Raw genomic sequence first — 13092 nt, 5'->3', positions numbered from 1 at the left:
CATTGTTCAGGGAAACCTGAACTTGGGAGGGCCACGTTCAAATCGATTGTTGTCAAATTTGAAAAATACAAAGCAAGAAATCTTCAGAAAGCAAAAAAACCTAAACGGAACAAATACTTACATAAATGAGGACTACACAGAGGCTGTCAGACTTAGAAGGAAAAAACTCTTTCCAAAATTAAAAGTAGCAGTTGAAAAAGTAGAGATGGCCAATTTACGTTACGATAAATCGATCATTCACCCTCCCAACAGTACGAAAACATGTCCAACACAAAGAGGAAACAATAACACCATTTAAAAAAAATCACAGATTTGTACACAGCTGATGCTTTGTTAGAAACCTTTGAACATATTGGATTTGACATACGATCCCAAAAAAAACGTAACCACTTCTACAATACCAAAACTTCAACTGTGAGTCCTACACAAATGAACAATTTAATGTCACATCAAAATGGCCAATGCACTTTCAATCATACATCTTAATAGTAGAAGTATTTATATATAACCTTTTCAAATAGCGATACAAAAAAATGTATTTAAAAAATCCGTCTCCTACTGTCATATGATATTGTGATATTTTGATAACATCGATTTCATTCAGAAAGAAAAACAAGTTAAATGTGTGCACAGGCAATGACTTTACGCTTGCGTGCACACGTGAATCCTTATTTATACAACAACCAGCCTGACTGTTATGACAACGCCTGACTGTAGTGCTAAAATGCTAGGTAGGTAGGAAGGCGGGCAGTTTTATGGGAAAGTAGCCTGCAGTATGGTGGGCCTCCATTACCGATATTAAAGTCCAGCTGATTGAATCAAATTTGTTAGTATTCAAGAAGCACACGTCGCATTTTATTGTCTGAAAGCTTTTTAGTCTCCCCAGCCAGAACACTGCACAAATATCATAAACAACTAGAATATTTGCAATTTCTGAAGAAATTGCGTGTGAAGGTGTAACCTCTGAAGGCAAAGGTGTTGAATGATGTGGAATGGTGGGAATTGGGGGAATTGATTAAAGTTGGAACGGTCCGAATCGGATGAAGAATGACAAAGATAGAAGTGATAAACTGAAAAAGTGGAATTGTGGGTAATTTTTGAACTCTGGAAAGAAGAAAATTCAAACTACCATTGAATGGGGGGAATTGGATGAATCGATTAAACTTGGAACGGTCGCAATCGGATGAAGAATGGCAAAGGTAGAAGGGAAAAACTGAAAAAGTGGAATTGTGGGAAATTTTTGAATTGTGAGTAAAAATGGAGTGGCGGGCATTGGGAGAATGGATTAAAGTTAGAACGGTAAAAATCGGATGAAGAATGGTGAAGATAGAAGGGAAAAACTGAAAAAGTGGAATTATGGGTAATTTTTGAATTGTGGGTAAAAATGGAGTGGCGGGCATTGGGGGAATTGATTAAAGTTGGAACGGTCAGAATCGGATGAAGAATGGCAAAGATAGAAGGGAAAAACTGAAAAAGTGGAATTATGGGTAATTTTTGAATTGTGGGTAAAAATGGAGTGGCGGGCATCGGGGGAATTAATGAAAGTTGGAACGGTCAGAATCGGATGAAGAATGGCAAAGATAGAAGGGAAAAACTGAAAAAGTGGAATTATGGGTAATTTTTGAATTGTGGGTAAAAATGGAGTGGCGGGCATCAGGGGAATTGATTAATGTTGGAACGGTCACAATCGGATGAAGAATGGAAAAGATAGAAGGGAAAAACTGAAAAAGTGGAATTGTGGGTAATTTTTTAATTCAGGTAAGAAGAAAATAGATACCACCATGTAATGGCGGGAATTGGGGGAATTGATTCAAGTTGGAACGGTCGCAATTGGATGAAGAATGGCAAAGATAGAAGGGAAAAACTGAAAAAGTGGAATTATGGGTAATTTTTGAATTGTGGGTAAAAATGGAGTGGCGGGCATCGGGGGAATTGATGAAAGTTGGAACGGTCAGAATCGGATGAAGAATGGCAAAGATAGAAGGGAAAAACTGAAAAAGTGGAATTATGGGTAATTTTTGAATTGTGGGTAAAAATGGAGTGGCGGGCATTGGGGGAATTGATTAAAGTTGGAATGGTCAGAATCGGATAAAGAATGGAAAAGATAGAGGGGAAAAACTGATAAAGTGGAATTGTGGGTAATTTTTGAATCATGGGAAGAGGAAAGGGGATACACAAATGAAATGGTGGGAATTGGGGGAATCCATTAAAGTTGGAACGGTGGGAATCGGAGCAGGAATGGCCAAGATAGAAGGTTACAAAGTTTTGGATGAGGAAAATGGGAATGAGGAATTATGGGTAAAAATATGAAAATAGTTATGAATTACTGGAAGGTGTGAATATGAGTAGTATTCAAATTGGGGAATGTATTAACTGATTAATGTGAGTGTGAAGTGGAGAAGCTTTAAATAAAAAATGTTAAGTCCGCCACTGGGAATGAATTATGAGTTGTTATACATGAAAAATATGTAATTATGGGAAAATATTGAAAATTATTAATTGTTACAATAGTGGGAATGAGCCAACAGGCGAAATGTATGAGTTAAATGTTATGAATATGAAATAGGAAAGCTCAAAATGTGAAATGTTTAATCTCCCATTGGGAATGAATGGGAAGCCCTCCCATTGGAAATGAATTATGAATATTTGAAGGATGAAAAATATGGAATTATGGGAAAATATTGGAATGTATTAATTACTGGAATGATAGGAAGGATCCCTATAACGAGATGAATAAGTTAAATATTGAAAATATGAAAAGGGAGAGCTGTAATAATGAAACAAAATATGACCCAATGTTAGTCAATGGGACTTTTTGGGGTGGAAAACCGGGAATTCTGGGAAAACTGTGAATACTTGGAATTCCAAAAATGGAAACGCCCTTCGGGCGCTTTACTGGAATAATGTGAAATTGGAACGGTGTGAATCGGATAAACTGGGAATGAGCTGAAACCCGTCGAAAAACAGGCAGAATAAGAATAATAATAATAATAATAAAGAAAATGGCCGAGCACAATAACATATGTGTGAAGGTTCCACCTTCACACAATGATCTGAAGTCAAACGATAGCATTCAAGTTCATAACCAGCATACGGTAGACTTGATTCCGAGAGGAGATTAGGGACCGCTGTGGAAAAATGGAGACTGGGGTTTATACTGTAATTGCATATGTTGCATTTTATCATTTCTGGCTGTGTATCCTGAAGGTTTCCATGACATGGAGGATAAGTGGCAGTAAAACCACTTCAGGAAAATGGAGACTGGAGGATAATACCTCAGCAACAGGGTGAACTAACGTTAGCATCTTTTCTCATGTTTGCCATTTTTAGCCACTTAGCCGCATGTTACGATGATGCTTTCGTTTTATAATCGAGGGACAAGAAAACAGAACACCGCAGGAACGTAGAAAGTGTACCAAGGGCTTGTGAAAGACACCCATGAAGGTCACAAACATGGTCAAGTTCCGATGCGACCAAGCGTGACAAAGTGTAAAAATGGTTTAAGCATTAAAGATTTTGCGGTCACAACAGAAGCCTGGGAAAAAAAATCAAGTGACAACTGTGACCAACAAAATATGGTAGGCCGGTAGCTAGTTTGGTCAGTCGTTTAGTATGGTGAGTTAATGAGGATTAAAACCGAAAATTCATCAATAATTTTCTCGGAAGATGATTGAGCGACCCGCAAACTTATCATGCTTCACCTATTTGTAAGCCAGCCCAAAAATAGGAGCTGTCTCTGCTCCATCTACAGCATATCCATCTTGGATGTGAAAATTCTTCCTCCTCGCAGGAGCGACAACAATGGAGGCGTTTGTCACCGCACAGCGCAGACCCTGGCAGCGATGTCCTCCGGTCCTGTGACTCCTCGCTTGTCCGACAACAATCCACGCGCTCTCAGGCCTTTGACCACAGAATTATGATTCCAAAATGCACAAATATCACAGAGCAGATGACTCAAATCAAAGGAAATGTCGTCAATGTGTTTTGTTAGACAGTTGGTTCATAATGTGAAGAGAGGCATTCCTTGCAATGAATTTTAAGTATGTAGATGGAAGTACGGTAAGTAGTTTGGCTTTCTCCTCAAAAAATAATAAACATGAACTGTCAGACCTGTTCTAAAAAAATAATTAAAAATAAATATTTTCCCGTGGAAAAATATTAAACATAAAGCGTCCTGTTTTGGGGTTACAGTTGAGATCAGTTCACAAAAATAAATCAGTAACTTATTAATAAATATTTGTCCACAAAAATAACAGTGTCAGACCTGTTCTCAAAAAGAAATAAGTATAATTAAATATTTGTCCACTGAAAAATATTCAACATAAAGCGTCCTGTTTTGGGATTAGAGATCTATTCACAAAAATAAATCTTAATTATTAATTAACTTTATTATTAAACATTTGTCTCAAAAAAATTGTCAACATAAAGTGTCAGAACTGCTCTCAAAGACAAATAATCATAAATAAACATTTGTACACAAAAAAATCTTCAATCTAAAGTGTCCACTTTGGGGATCATAGTAGAGATGTGTTCACAAAAAAAAAAAAAAAATCATTAACTTGACAGGTAACGAGCGGTGGCACATGCCAAGTTGGCTTTTTACAATAAAATCTGGCTTTTGACAATAATGAAATTGATTAACTTACTGATCATAACATTTCTTTATGAATGTATATTTTCCTGGGACATTTCATTAATTCAATAATTATTTTTAAAGGATTTTTGCATGTTTGCTTGCTATTAAAACCTCAAGTACAAATTGAAGTTCTTTCAAGTACTCCCAGGGTACGATTTAAGAACCACTGCACTAAAACAAAGTAACAACAGTAATCTACAGTTGATTCACTTTGATTGTTGCAGCCTTCTTTTCACCAGTGGCTCACAGTGGCTAATAATTAGCCGTTAGCTTGGAACTGAGGTGACCCAGCCGGACTGAATTTCTTTGACCTTGAAAAAATTCATGCCAGCAAGTGAGCTTGTTGTTCCTTCCCACGTGTGTCAATCATTACACTATTGGCCTACCTGTTGTATTCTTTCAGAGGTCATGTAGCTTGTGAACGTTGCGCGCTCCTTTACTGGTAGGCTCGTAGGCATTTTTTTTAGCTAAAGTATGAACACAATCACACGTCAGCAGAATAATCAGTGACTACATTTGTTATAAACAGGGATGTACATAACTTGTACTCATGCGTGACAGAAATCACTGATGCGTAACGTCGCATGCTTCACTTCGTGCGTTTGCATACCCATGACAACAACGGAGACTGAGCTGAACAATTTTTTTTTTTCCTGAAAAGTGGCTCTCAAATGTGCCGGGGTTTGGTGCACACTAAAATATGTTGCAAGATTTACCACTCATGTCCTCAGCTAGCAGACATAACCGATGTATTTGATACAGAGTTGCTAGTTTCCGATCATCCTTTATTTGGCAATTATGAAAAGAGCATGTGAATGTATCACAACGTATAGCTAAGAAATAGCTAATGGAGAAGCGATAGCTAATCGCCCTGTTTCTAGGTAGCGAGACAAACTTCAGGAACAAAGCAGGCTTTGAGTTATAGTTTTCACCTCGCCTTTCATAAAGTTAAGTATGCGCGTCCCATGCCTTCCTATTCTGAGGAGATTTGTTTGTTTACTGAAGCGACTTGGACTGGCTGCCCGGGCTGCGCATCGTCAGAGTGTGAATGAGGTTGTTTACGTTCTTACTTTACAGTGACGAAGAATTTATCTCTGACTTCCTTGGACTGAATCAGTGGTTCTCAAATAGTGGCGTGGGCCCCCCGGGGCCGGGGGGGGGGGGGGGGGGGGGGGCACGGATGTCCTCAGGGAAAAGGCTTTGTTTTGTCATGTGAAATATAATTGCAACTTTTTTCAGGCACTTTGATACACTCGGTTATTTTTTTCTGCTTTAGACTAAGCTGTAACCCATATAAACACTGTAAAAATATATTATCAATATGATTCTCTCTCTCCTGGGGGAGTCTTGGCAAAATATAACTAAGAAGCAATGGACTAATTAAACTGGGTTCCGAATGAACTGCGCAAACCATAAGTGATAAGACATATGAAACATTTCGAGGACGCAGGCTTGAATAACACGACGTCGGTGTGTGCACACAGACAGTGCGCTTAATGTGGGAGTGACACCGAGAATGACATTGTGGAAGACTTATTAATTAACGACAGTGCGTGCCAAACACTACGTTCTGGTTCTCATGTGACTAACCCACAAAAAAAAGTGCACCCCTGGCTAATTATAGCTCCTGACAAGAATTTCCTGCATATTTCTTTTTCAGGAAATTTGCAAGTCCCATCTTTTCATCTGAAAAATCTGGTCACACTAGGTTAGGACCATACCATTAAATAAAAACACTGGTTGATTAGATTAGTTCTATTTCTCAAATGTTATCCAACTTTTGATTTGGGTTTTCACGTTTTCAAGTTTTATAATACTTTTTTAACTTTTAATGAGTATTGTAACACTTTATTATGACACTGCACTTTGGCTCTGTACTCTATTTATGTTGCTGTATATGTATACCAGCATGGAGACTTTTGAAGGAGTGTCTCTTCTTGACTACTCGGGCAAACAGTGCTGAGTGTGTCATTGATCTACTTGGCCCGCAGCAAGAACCCACAAGTTCCTCAACAAAGTGTTGCACGCATCCTCCTTTGGAAGGAAGCAACGGATTTGTTCAGACACACGGCACGTTGATGAGTCACACGCTTGCGATTCACGTTGCAAAACTCAATAGCGAGCAAAGTGCTCATTTCAGCTAATTATGCAGAATTATTCCAACTGTTCCACAGAGGAAGAGGTGCCAGACCCTCGCATTCCCAGGAAGAAGGTTGTTAATGTCCTCCAGAGGGTATTAATGTCCTTCAGATGGCTCTGAGACATGGCTTAGTACAGTGCTTCTCAAATAGTGGGGCGGTTTTTTTGTCCTTTTTTTAATGTTGAAAAGTATACAGGTGTAGGTATACTTATACATTTTTTAATAGATTATGTTCATATTTATAGAGGGAGGGGGCTCGAAAAGTGGTTTAGGACTAATCACGAGCCACTCAACCAACTAATAAACTAAGTAAAAAAAAAGGTGTCAAGATTTGCTGCTTTTGTTTCTGCTTTTTTCAAATGTTTTTGAGAAAAAAAAAACAACAAAAAAAACTGCTGGATCTGGTAAATTACTGCCTCACTTGGTCCCATTGCAAGTGGACAGTAATGCCCACAATTTCGGTAACATTGTTTTGTTTTAATCCCCAAAATATCAAAATTTGGCTCTGAAAATAAACATACTATTTTTTTTTACTATTTTCTTTAAACATTTTTACATTCTATTTAATTTACATGTATTACAGTTGTGTTCATAATGAACATTACTGATGTAGTTGTGTGACATTACTCCCCAATCTGAAATTGACATCACATGATGTTTGTATGTTGTCACAGTCATGTGTCAAATAGAAGTATGACGGTTCAAGCACGGCAGCCGGCACTGATAGAGCACAAACGGCAAACATGGGAGCAAGGTCAAATGACTCCTCCGATGTAGATAAGCCATGCATACTACTCTACGGTCACAAGCCCTCATGCCATTCATTCATTCATTCAAGCCCCCACTAAGAAAGAGAAAATAGTTTGTGCCCCCTCCCCATTTGCCACACCAACCACAAATAAGATTATCTATAAAAACTGTAAAGCATACCTAAAACTGTGTCCCTTTTAACACTGACACAAGGAAGAAGCAATATGAAAAAAACTTTCAACAACTCTACAAGATTTTTTTACAGCATTTCTACAGGTTCAAAGTTTGTCTAAGCCAGTGCTTCTCAAATAGTGGGGCGGGGGGGGGGGGGGGGGGGGTGACGCCAGGAAAAAGGCTTTGTTTTTGTCATGTGGAATGTAATTGCAATAAAGTAATAATTTTCATCATTTTCTTTTAGTTTCAGGCACTTTTTGTGCAAATTGCTTCTTTTTTTTCCATTTTAGACAAAGCTATAACCCGTATAAACGCTATAAAAATAATTAACAGTTGTTGAAAGTTGATTCATATTGCGTTTTTCTGTTGTTAATGTTAAAAAGGATACATGTGTAGGTATACTTAAACAATTTTCATGAATAATAATCTTATTTATATTCAGTGCATCGATATAGTTGAAAAACACTGGTCTAAGCAGAAACAATCCCAGGTGCATCAAAGTGCCTGAAAAAAAGGATGAGGATCCTCATTTTATCACATTGACACTTCACATGGCAAGAACAAATCATTTCCCCTGAGGTCATCCGCACCCTCCCTGGCACCCCCCAGGGGGGCCCGCCCCACTATTTGAGAAGGACTGCCTTACACCTACACGCACATGCAAGCACATACACATTGGTTTGTCTTACTATCTTATTGGGTCCATCCCATTATTGATATATATAATGAAGTACTTAGCCCCTAATCTTAACCTTAACCATTTGGTTGCCTAATCTTAACATGACCCCAAACTCAAGCAAAATCCAATTCAAACTTTGACCCTCAAAAAATGGCAACACAAGGGCAAGACGTCACCCACACAAAGACAGTAAAAAATATGAGCCCCAACCATGTGGCAAATACAAACACACACACACACACACACACACACACACACACACACACACACACACACACACACCAATTTAGTTCCAGGGTGTCAAATGATAATATGAGCCGAAAACATTAGTCCACTGTCCATTGTGAGTAAACAAAAATTACTTAGTTTAACAAACAATGCCTCGACGCAGGCAAAATCCTTCGATCGCCCCGAAGAGGTGATCCTTATTTTATCACAACGGGTCAAAATTGTCGCCGTCAGGCCAATTATCTGACTTTTTTCTTTGGTCTGACCTCTGATTTCGTTCAATATTGTATTGTTTCTTTAGGCTCGGGCCAAATTTATAGTCGTGTCAGTGTTTTGTCGCCATCTTGTGGTTTGTGCTGGGAAGTCTACACTTTAATGAATTATTTAATTAAATTTAAACGCTTTAATTCCACGCGTTGTTTTAGACTATAGTCCACAATGCAATGCAATAATCGAGCCTCACCTCCTTTAGATTTGACATCGATTTCTATTTTCATGGATTTTTTCCCCCCTTTTATTTTTCCAAATGAATATATACATGTTTAACACACTGAAATTTTAAACAACTCTTTTTGAATAGTGTGTGGATTTTAAAGCACCCTCTGTGTTTAGTTCGGATTGTTATGCGTGGTCCAACCCGATGTCTATTTTGTCGTAGATGGAGTCAGGGGTGAAGGAATTGGAGAGAGACGGGAGACAGATGGAAACGTGAGGAGGTCGTTTAGGTGAAAGGATTAAAGAGTCAAGTCTTTGGCCTGAAACCAGACAGTCACGTGGCATGTCAGGCTCCAAGTGTGTCACTGGAACAAACACAACCTTTGTATTCTTCTACACATTTATTATACAACCGTATTTCCTGCCAGACAAAAATGACGATCCAAATTTCTAAGGAAAAAAGAATTGTGGAATAAACCCATACCAATTTTTATAATCAAGCCTTACTTATTTAGTTAGTTATGAAGACTTTTCTGTAAGCACAAAAAAAAACAAAACAGAAAATAGAAAAAAAGGATTTCTTTGGGCAACAAAATCTGCGTTGCAACGATAAAGCCAAACGTGTATGAAAAATTCACAATATTAAATGAAAAACAAATTACATAGTTCTGCAAGAAGTCTATTTTTAATCATCTTAACGCTAACAGAAAGACAAATGTCACAGACAAACTAATAAATTGCATCAGTAGTGTGCTACAACCCTTTAAGGAACAGATATTTGAACACAAATGGTGCAGCAACACATGTAAACAGACAATATAACAAATACATTACAAATACATTTTTTTTCTTTATCCTATGCAAAATATATCAAATTTGACCAGTTTAATGATTCACTTAACCGTGATGGTCTAGTGTATCCTGAATGCATTGACCAGTGACTGCAAAGGCGCAGAGAGAAGAGCTGCAAAACAAACTTTGAAATCACGCCGCACAAAAAGTTCATCGTAATATTCCATAAAGTCACGATTGCATGTTCTACAAATTACCGCATAGTGTAGAATGTTATTTCTCTTTTGAAACGTCCTTTTAGTCGCGTCTTCTTTTAAAATCAAAAGTTGTAATGTGGGTCAATGTTGTTGGATAGAAGTCCCTCTGAGGAACAGGTGGGCAATATTGCTGGACAACACGATAATCTGGTCTATCCCATAAGGAGCATCTGCTCATTGGGCCCTTCAGTCAAGCGCCATTACACTTGAGCCGCTCTAATTGTACCATTACACTTTAGCAAGAATCAGAGCAGGATCGGACCTCGAGCGAAGCAGCACAAGTGGCGCTTTCGACGCAGAGGAAGCATCAGGATGGCGTTGAGGTGGCGCTCAAATTCTCTGGATGAGGATCGACGTATGGTTTTGGCCAATCAGGTGAGGAGAGGCACATTGTTGGCAAGGAAATTGTTTCTTTTCAAATATTTCCTGACACAAGCCATTTTTCCCCACAAAGTAATTAGAATAACAGTTTCATTTTTGGGTACTCCTAGTTTTTTAGAAATGTTATTTCCTTCTGAGAATTATGGACCATTTTCCCTTTGTGCACGCAACAGGTGAATGGCAATGTGGTCGCAGAGTGTAAGAGTGGCAGAAGCATCCGGAGTTCGCTCTCTATGCACATCTACGGCCTACAAAAGCGGCATGAAGATGCCGGCTACTACAACAGACAGGAGGAGTTGAAAACAACTCACCTAAACAACTTGGCCCAGCTGGAGAGGCTGTACATCCAACACTGGGATGACGACGAAGATGGGCATCTGCGAAGGGATGGTGACAACACCTCCATCAGGTTAGGCACATAATTCATATACATATATACATATATACATATATACAGATAGATAGATAGATAGATAGATAGATAGATAGATAGATAGATAGATAGATAGATAGATAGATAGATAGATAGATAGATAGATAGATAGATAGATAGATAGATAGATAGATAGATAGATAGATAGATAGATAGATAGATAGAAAAAAAACAGCCATTGTGGTTTTATCTGGGTTTTATCTGGGGGGCCTGTATTATACTGCCCCCAGTGGCTAAGGTTGTCACAACAGGAGAAACCCAGTGAATTGTCTTCCTTGAAATAGCTTCTAAATTGTCAAACTTTTGTATTCCCTTTTTAAGACTTTTTTTTCGTCCTGCTCCTCATGCGAGAACCGCCTATCGAATTTCATGTTGCTAGGTAGAACTGCAAGGTATTCTTTTTCCAGCATTTTTGGGTGATGGTTTCTTGAGACTTTTTGTAATTCTCCTCATAGTAACATGGCAATCAAATGTCATGTTGTGGGATGAATTTGGCTTTAGGGCTAATGTTTAGTTTTTTACACTATATCAACCGTACATAGCGTATATCCATCAGAAAATCTCAAGTTCCACAAAACGGCCTTTCAAACCAAAGTGTGTGTTTTCAGACATGGCTTCTTGAGAATTTTTGTGCTCATGCCCATCGAATTTTATGTTGCTGAAGGAAACTGACTTCAAGACATTAATTTTAAAAATATTGCAGTAAATATTCTTTTTGAAGGAGAACGGGAAATGACCAAAATGAGTATGGCTGTTGGCGATGTAAACACCATTCGTTTGCCTTAAAATGGCGCTATTGTGTTGATAACGATTTAAACTTTGTTCAGTTCGATTATTTTTTTTTTTAGTTCAGTTTGAATCAGCTAGATATCATTTCTAAGTCCACCGAATTAATTTTATTTGTTTTCGGACAATTTTGATCCCGTGAGTTTGTTTAAGGTCGCAAAAGTACTTCCGGTAAAAAGGTTATTCTCGCTGGCGTCGGGTCGACATGCTACTAGGCAAAGGACGATTAAGGAAAAGTTTTTGTATACCGGCTTTGTTATGTAGGAGCCCAAAGCGTTCTACGGTGTGAACTGTTAAGAAAAGTCTAAGCACAGCGAACGTCAGTAAAAAAAGAACCTGCTGTCTCTCCTGTCAATCAAACAAGCCGGCATAATGAGGTTAAAATGTCTTATCACAGGGTTTCATCCACATGCAGGAAGCTCCAGAGAATCAATTCCCAGGAGGAGCTGGACTTCAACGAGACGTCGAGCGGCTCCGACCAATCAGAGTTGTCTTTTGAAGACAACGTGAGGGGGGTGACACCGGATGGACGCAGGGCAACTCAGAGGTGGGGTCAAACCCTCAAGGACAAACTGAAGTTTCAGTTTCTCAAGATCCAAAGGCATTGGGATTATTCTGGTGACCTAATTTTCTTCTCTCCTCATCAGAGAGAGTGAACTCAGCTCAGAGAACAGGATGATGATCCAGAAGCACTTCAGGTTCCAACCCAAGTCATCCAGTCCCAGCACTCCAAGATGCGTGCCGCGTCAAAAGGTCTTCAAGATGCGGCCGGGCAACTCCAAAGTCACGGTGCCCAAACCTTTCCAGATGATGCTGCGAGAAGTGCGAAAGGTGCGCACCCGCTCCGAGGTGGAGCTGGAGAACGCGCTTCTCCGACGTGAGCTGGATGAGCTCAGGGAGTGCCAGAAAAAGTTCCGGGCCTCACCCGCGCCGGCTCACATCCACCGGCCCCTTTACGAGGTCATCGGTCGACGCCCACCGCGACGGGCCGCCCCGGGAGCCTGCAGCCCGCGGCCCTTCCGCTTCCTGGAAAGGGAGAAGAAGAAGAGGCAGTCCAAGATGGCCGCCAAGGGACCGCAAGACCAAGGACATCCCAAAACCGCAAGTCAGCAGTCCTCTACCTTGCCGGGCAAGTCTGACTCCCCCGGGCCTCTGAGAGGTCTGCCGTCCAAGGCGGTGAAGAAGCAGCTGGAGGTGTCCATCGAGCTGGTGAAAGAGAGCGAGCAACAGGAACAGATAAACTCGTCTCAACCTTAGCATAGACTGCCTGACTGCATATTGAATTACTTTTTCAGCATCTTAAAAATGTAGGGTTAGCAATGTTGAAAATAGCCTCTCTCCATTTGCGACTCTGCCTAAAAATACGGCCCGCGGGCCAGTTCTTGCCCGCAAACGGGTTTG

At 39.6% G+C, this 13092-nt stretch overlaps 1 protein-coding gene across 1 annotated transcript; it reads left to right on the top strand.

Moving 5' to 3' along the window:
* Nucleotides 1-10340: 10340 nt before the first annotated feature.
* On the top strand, nucleotides 10341-13092 carry LOC148419974 (protein FAM161A). The gene is made up of 4 exons (XM_088421810.1): nucleotides 10341-10466; nucleotides 10646-10881; nucleotides 12089-12238; nucleotides 12339-13092. The coding sequence occupies exons 1-4, from the start codon at nucleotides 10404-10406 to the stop codon at nucleotides 12946-12948; spliced, it is 1059 nt and encodes a 352-aa protein (XP_088277936.1). The 5' UTR covers nucleotides 10341-10403; the 3' UTR covers nucleotides 12949-13092.

The sequence above is a fragment of the Hippichthys cyanospilos genome, chromosome 8, assembly GCF_059441005.1.
Source record: "Hippichthys cyanospilos isolate Australia breed blue-spotted pipefish chromosome 8, RoL_Hcya_1.0, whole genome shotgun sequence".
NCBI classification, from domain to species: Eukaryota; Metazoa; Chordata; class Actinopteri; order Syngnathiformes; family Syngnathidae; genus Hippichthys; species Hippichthys cyanospilos.
This window is presented reverse-complemented; position numbering and strand designations above follow the sequence as displayed.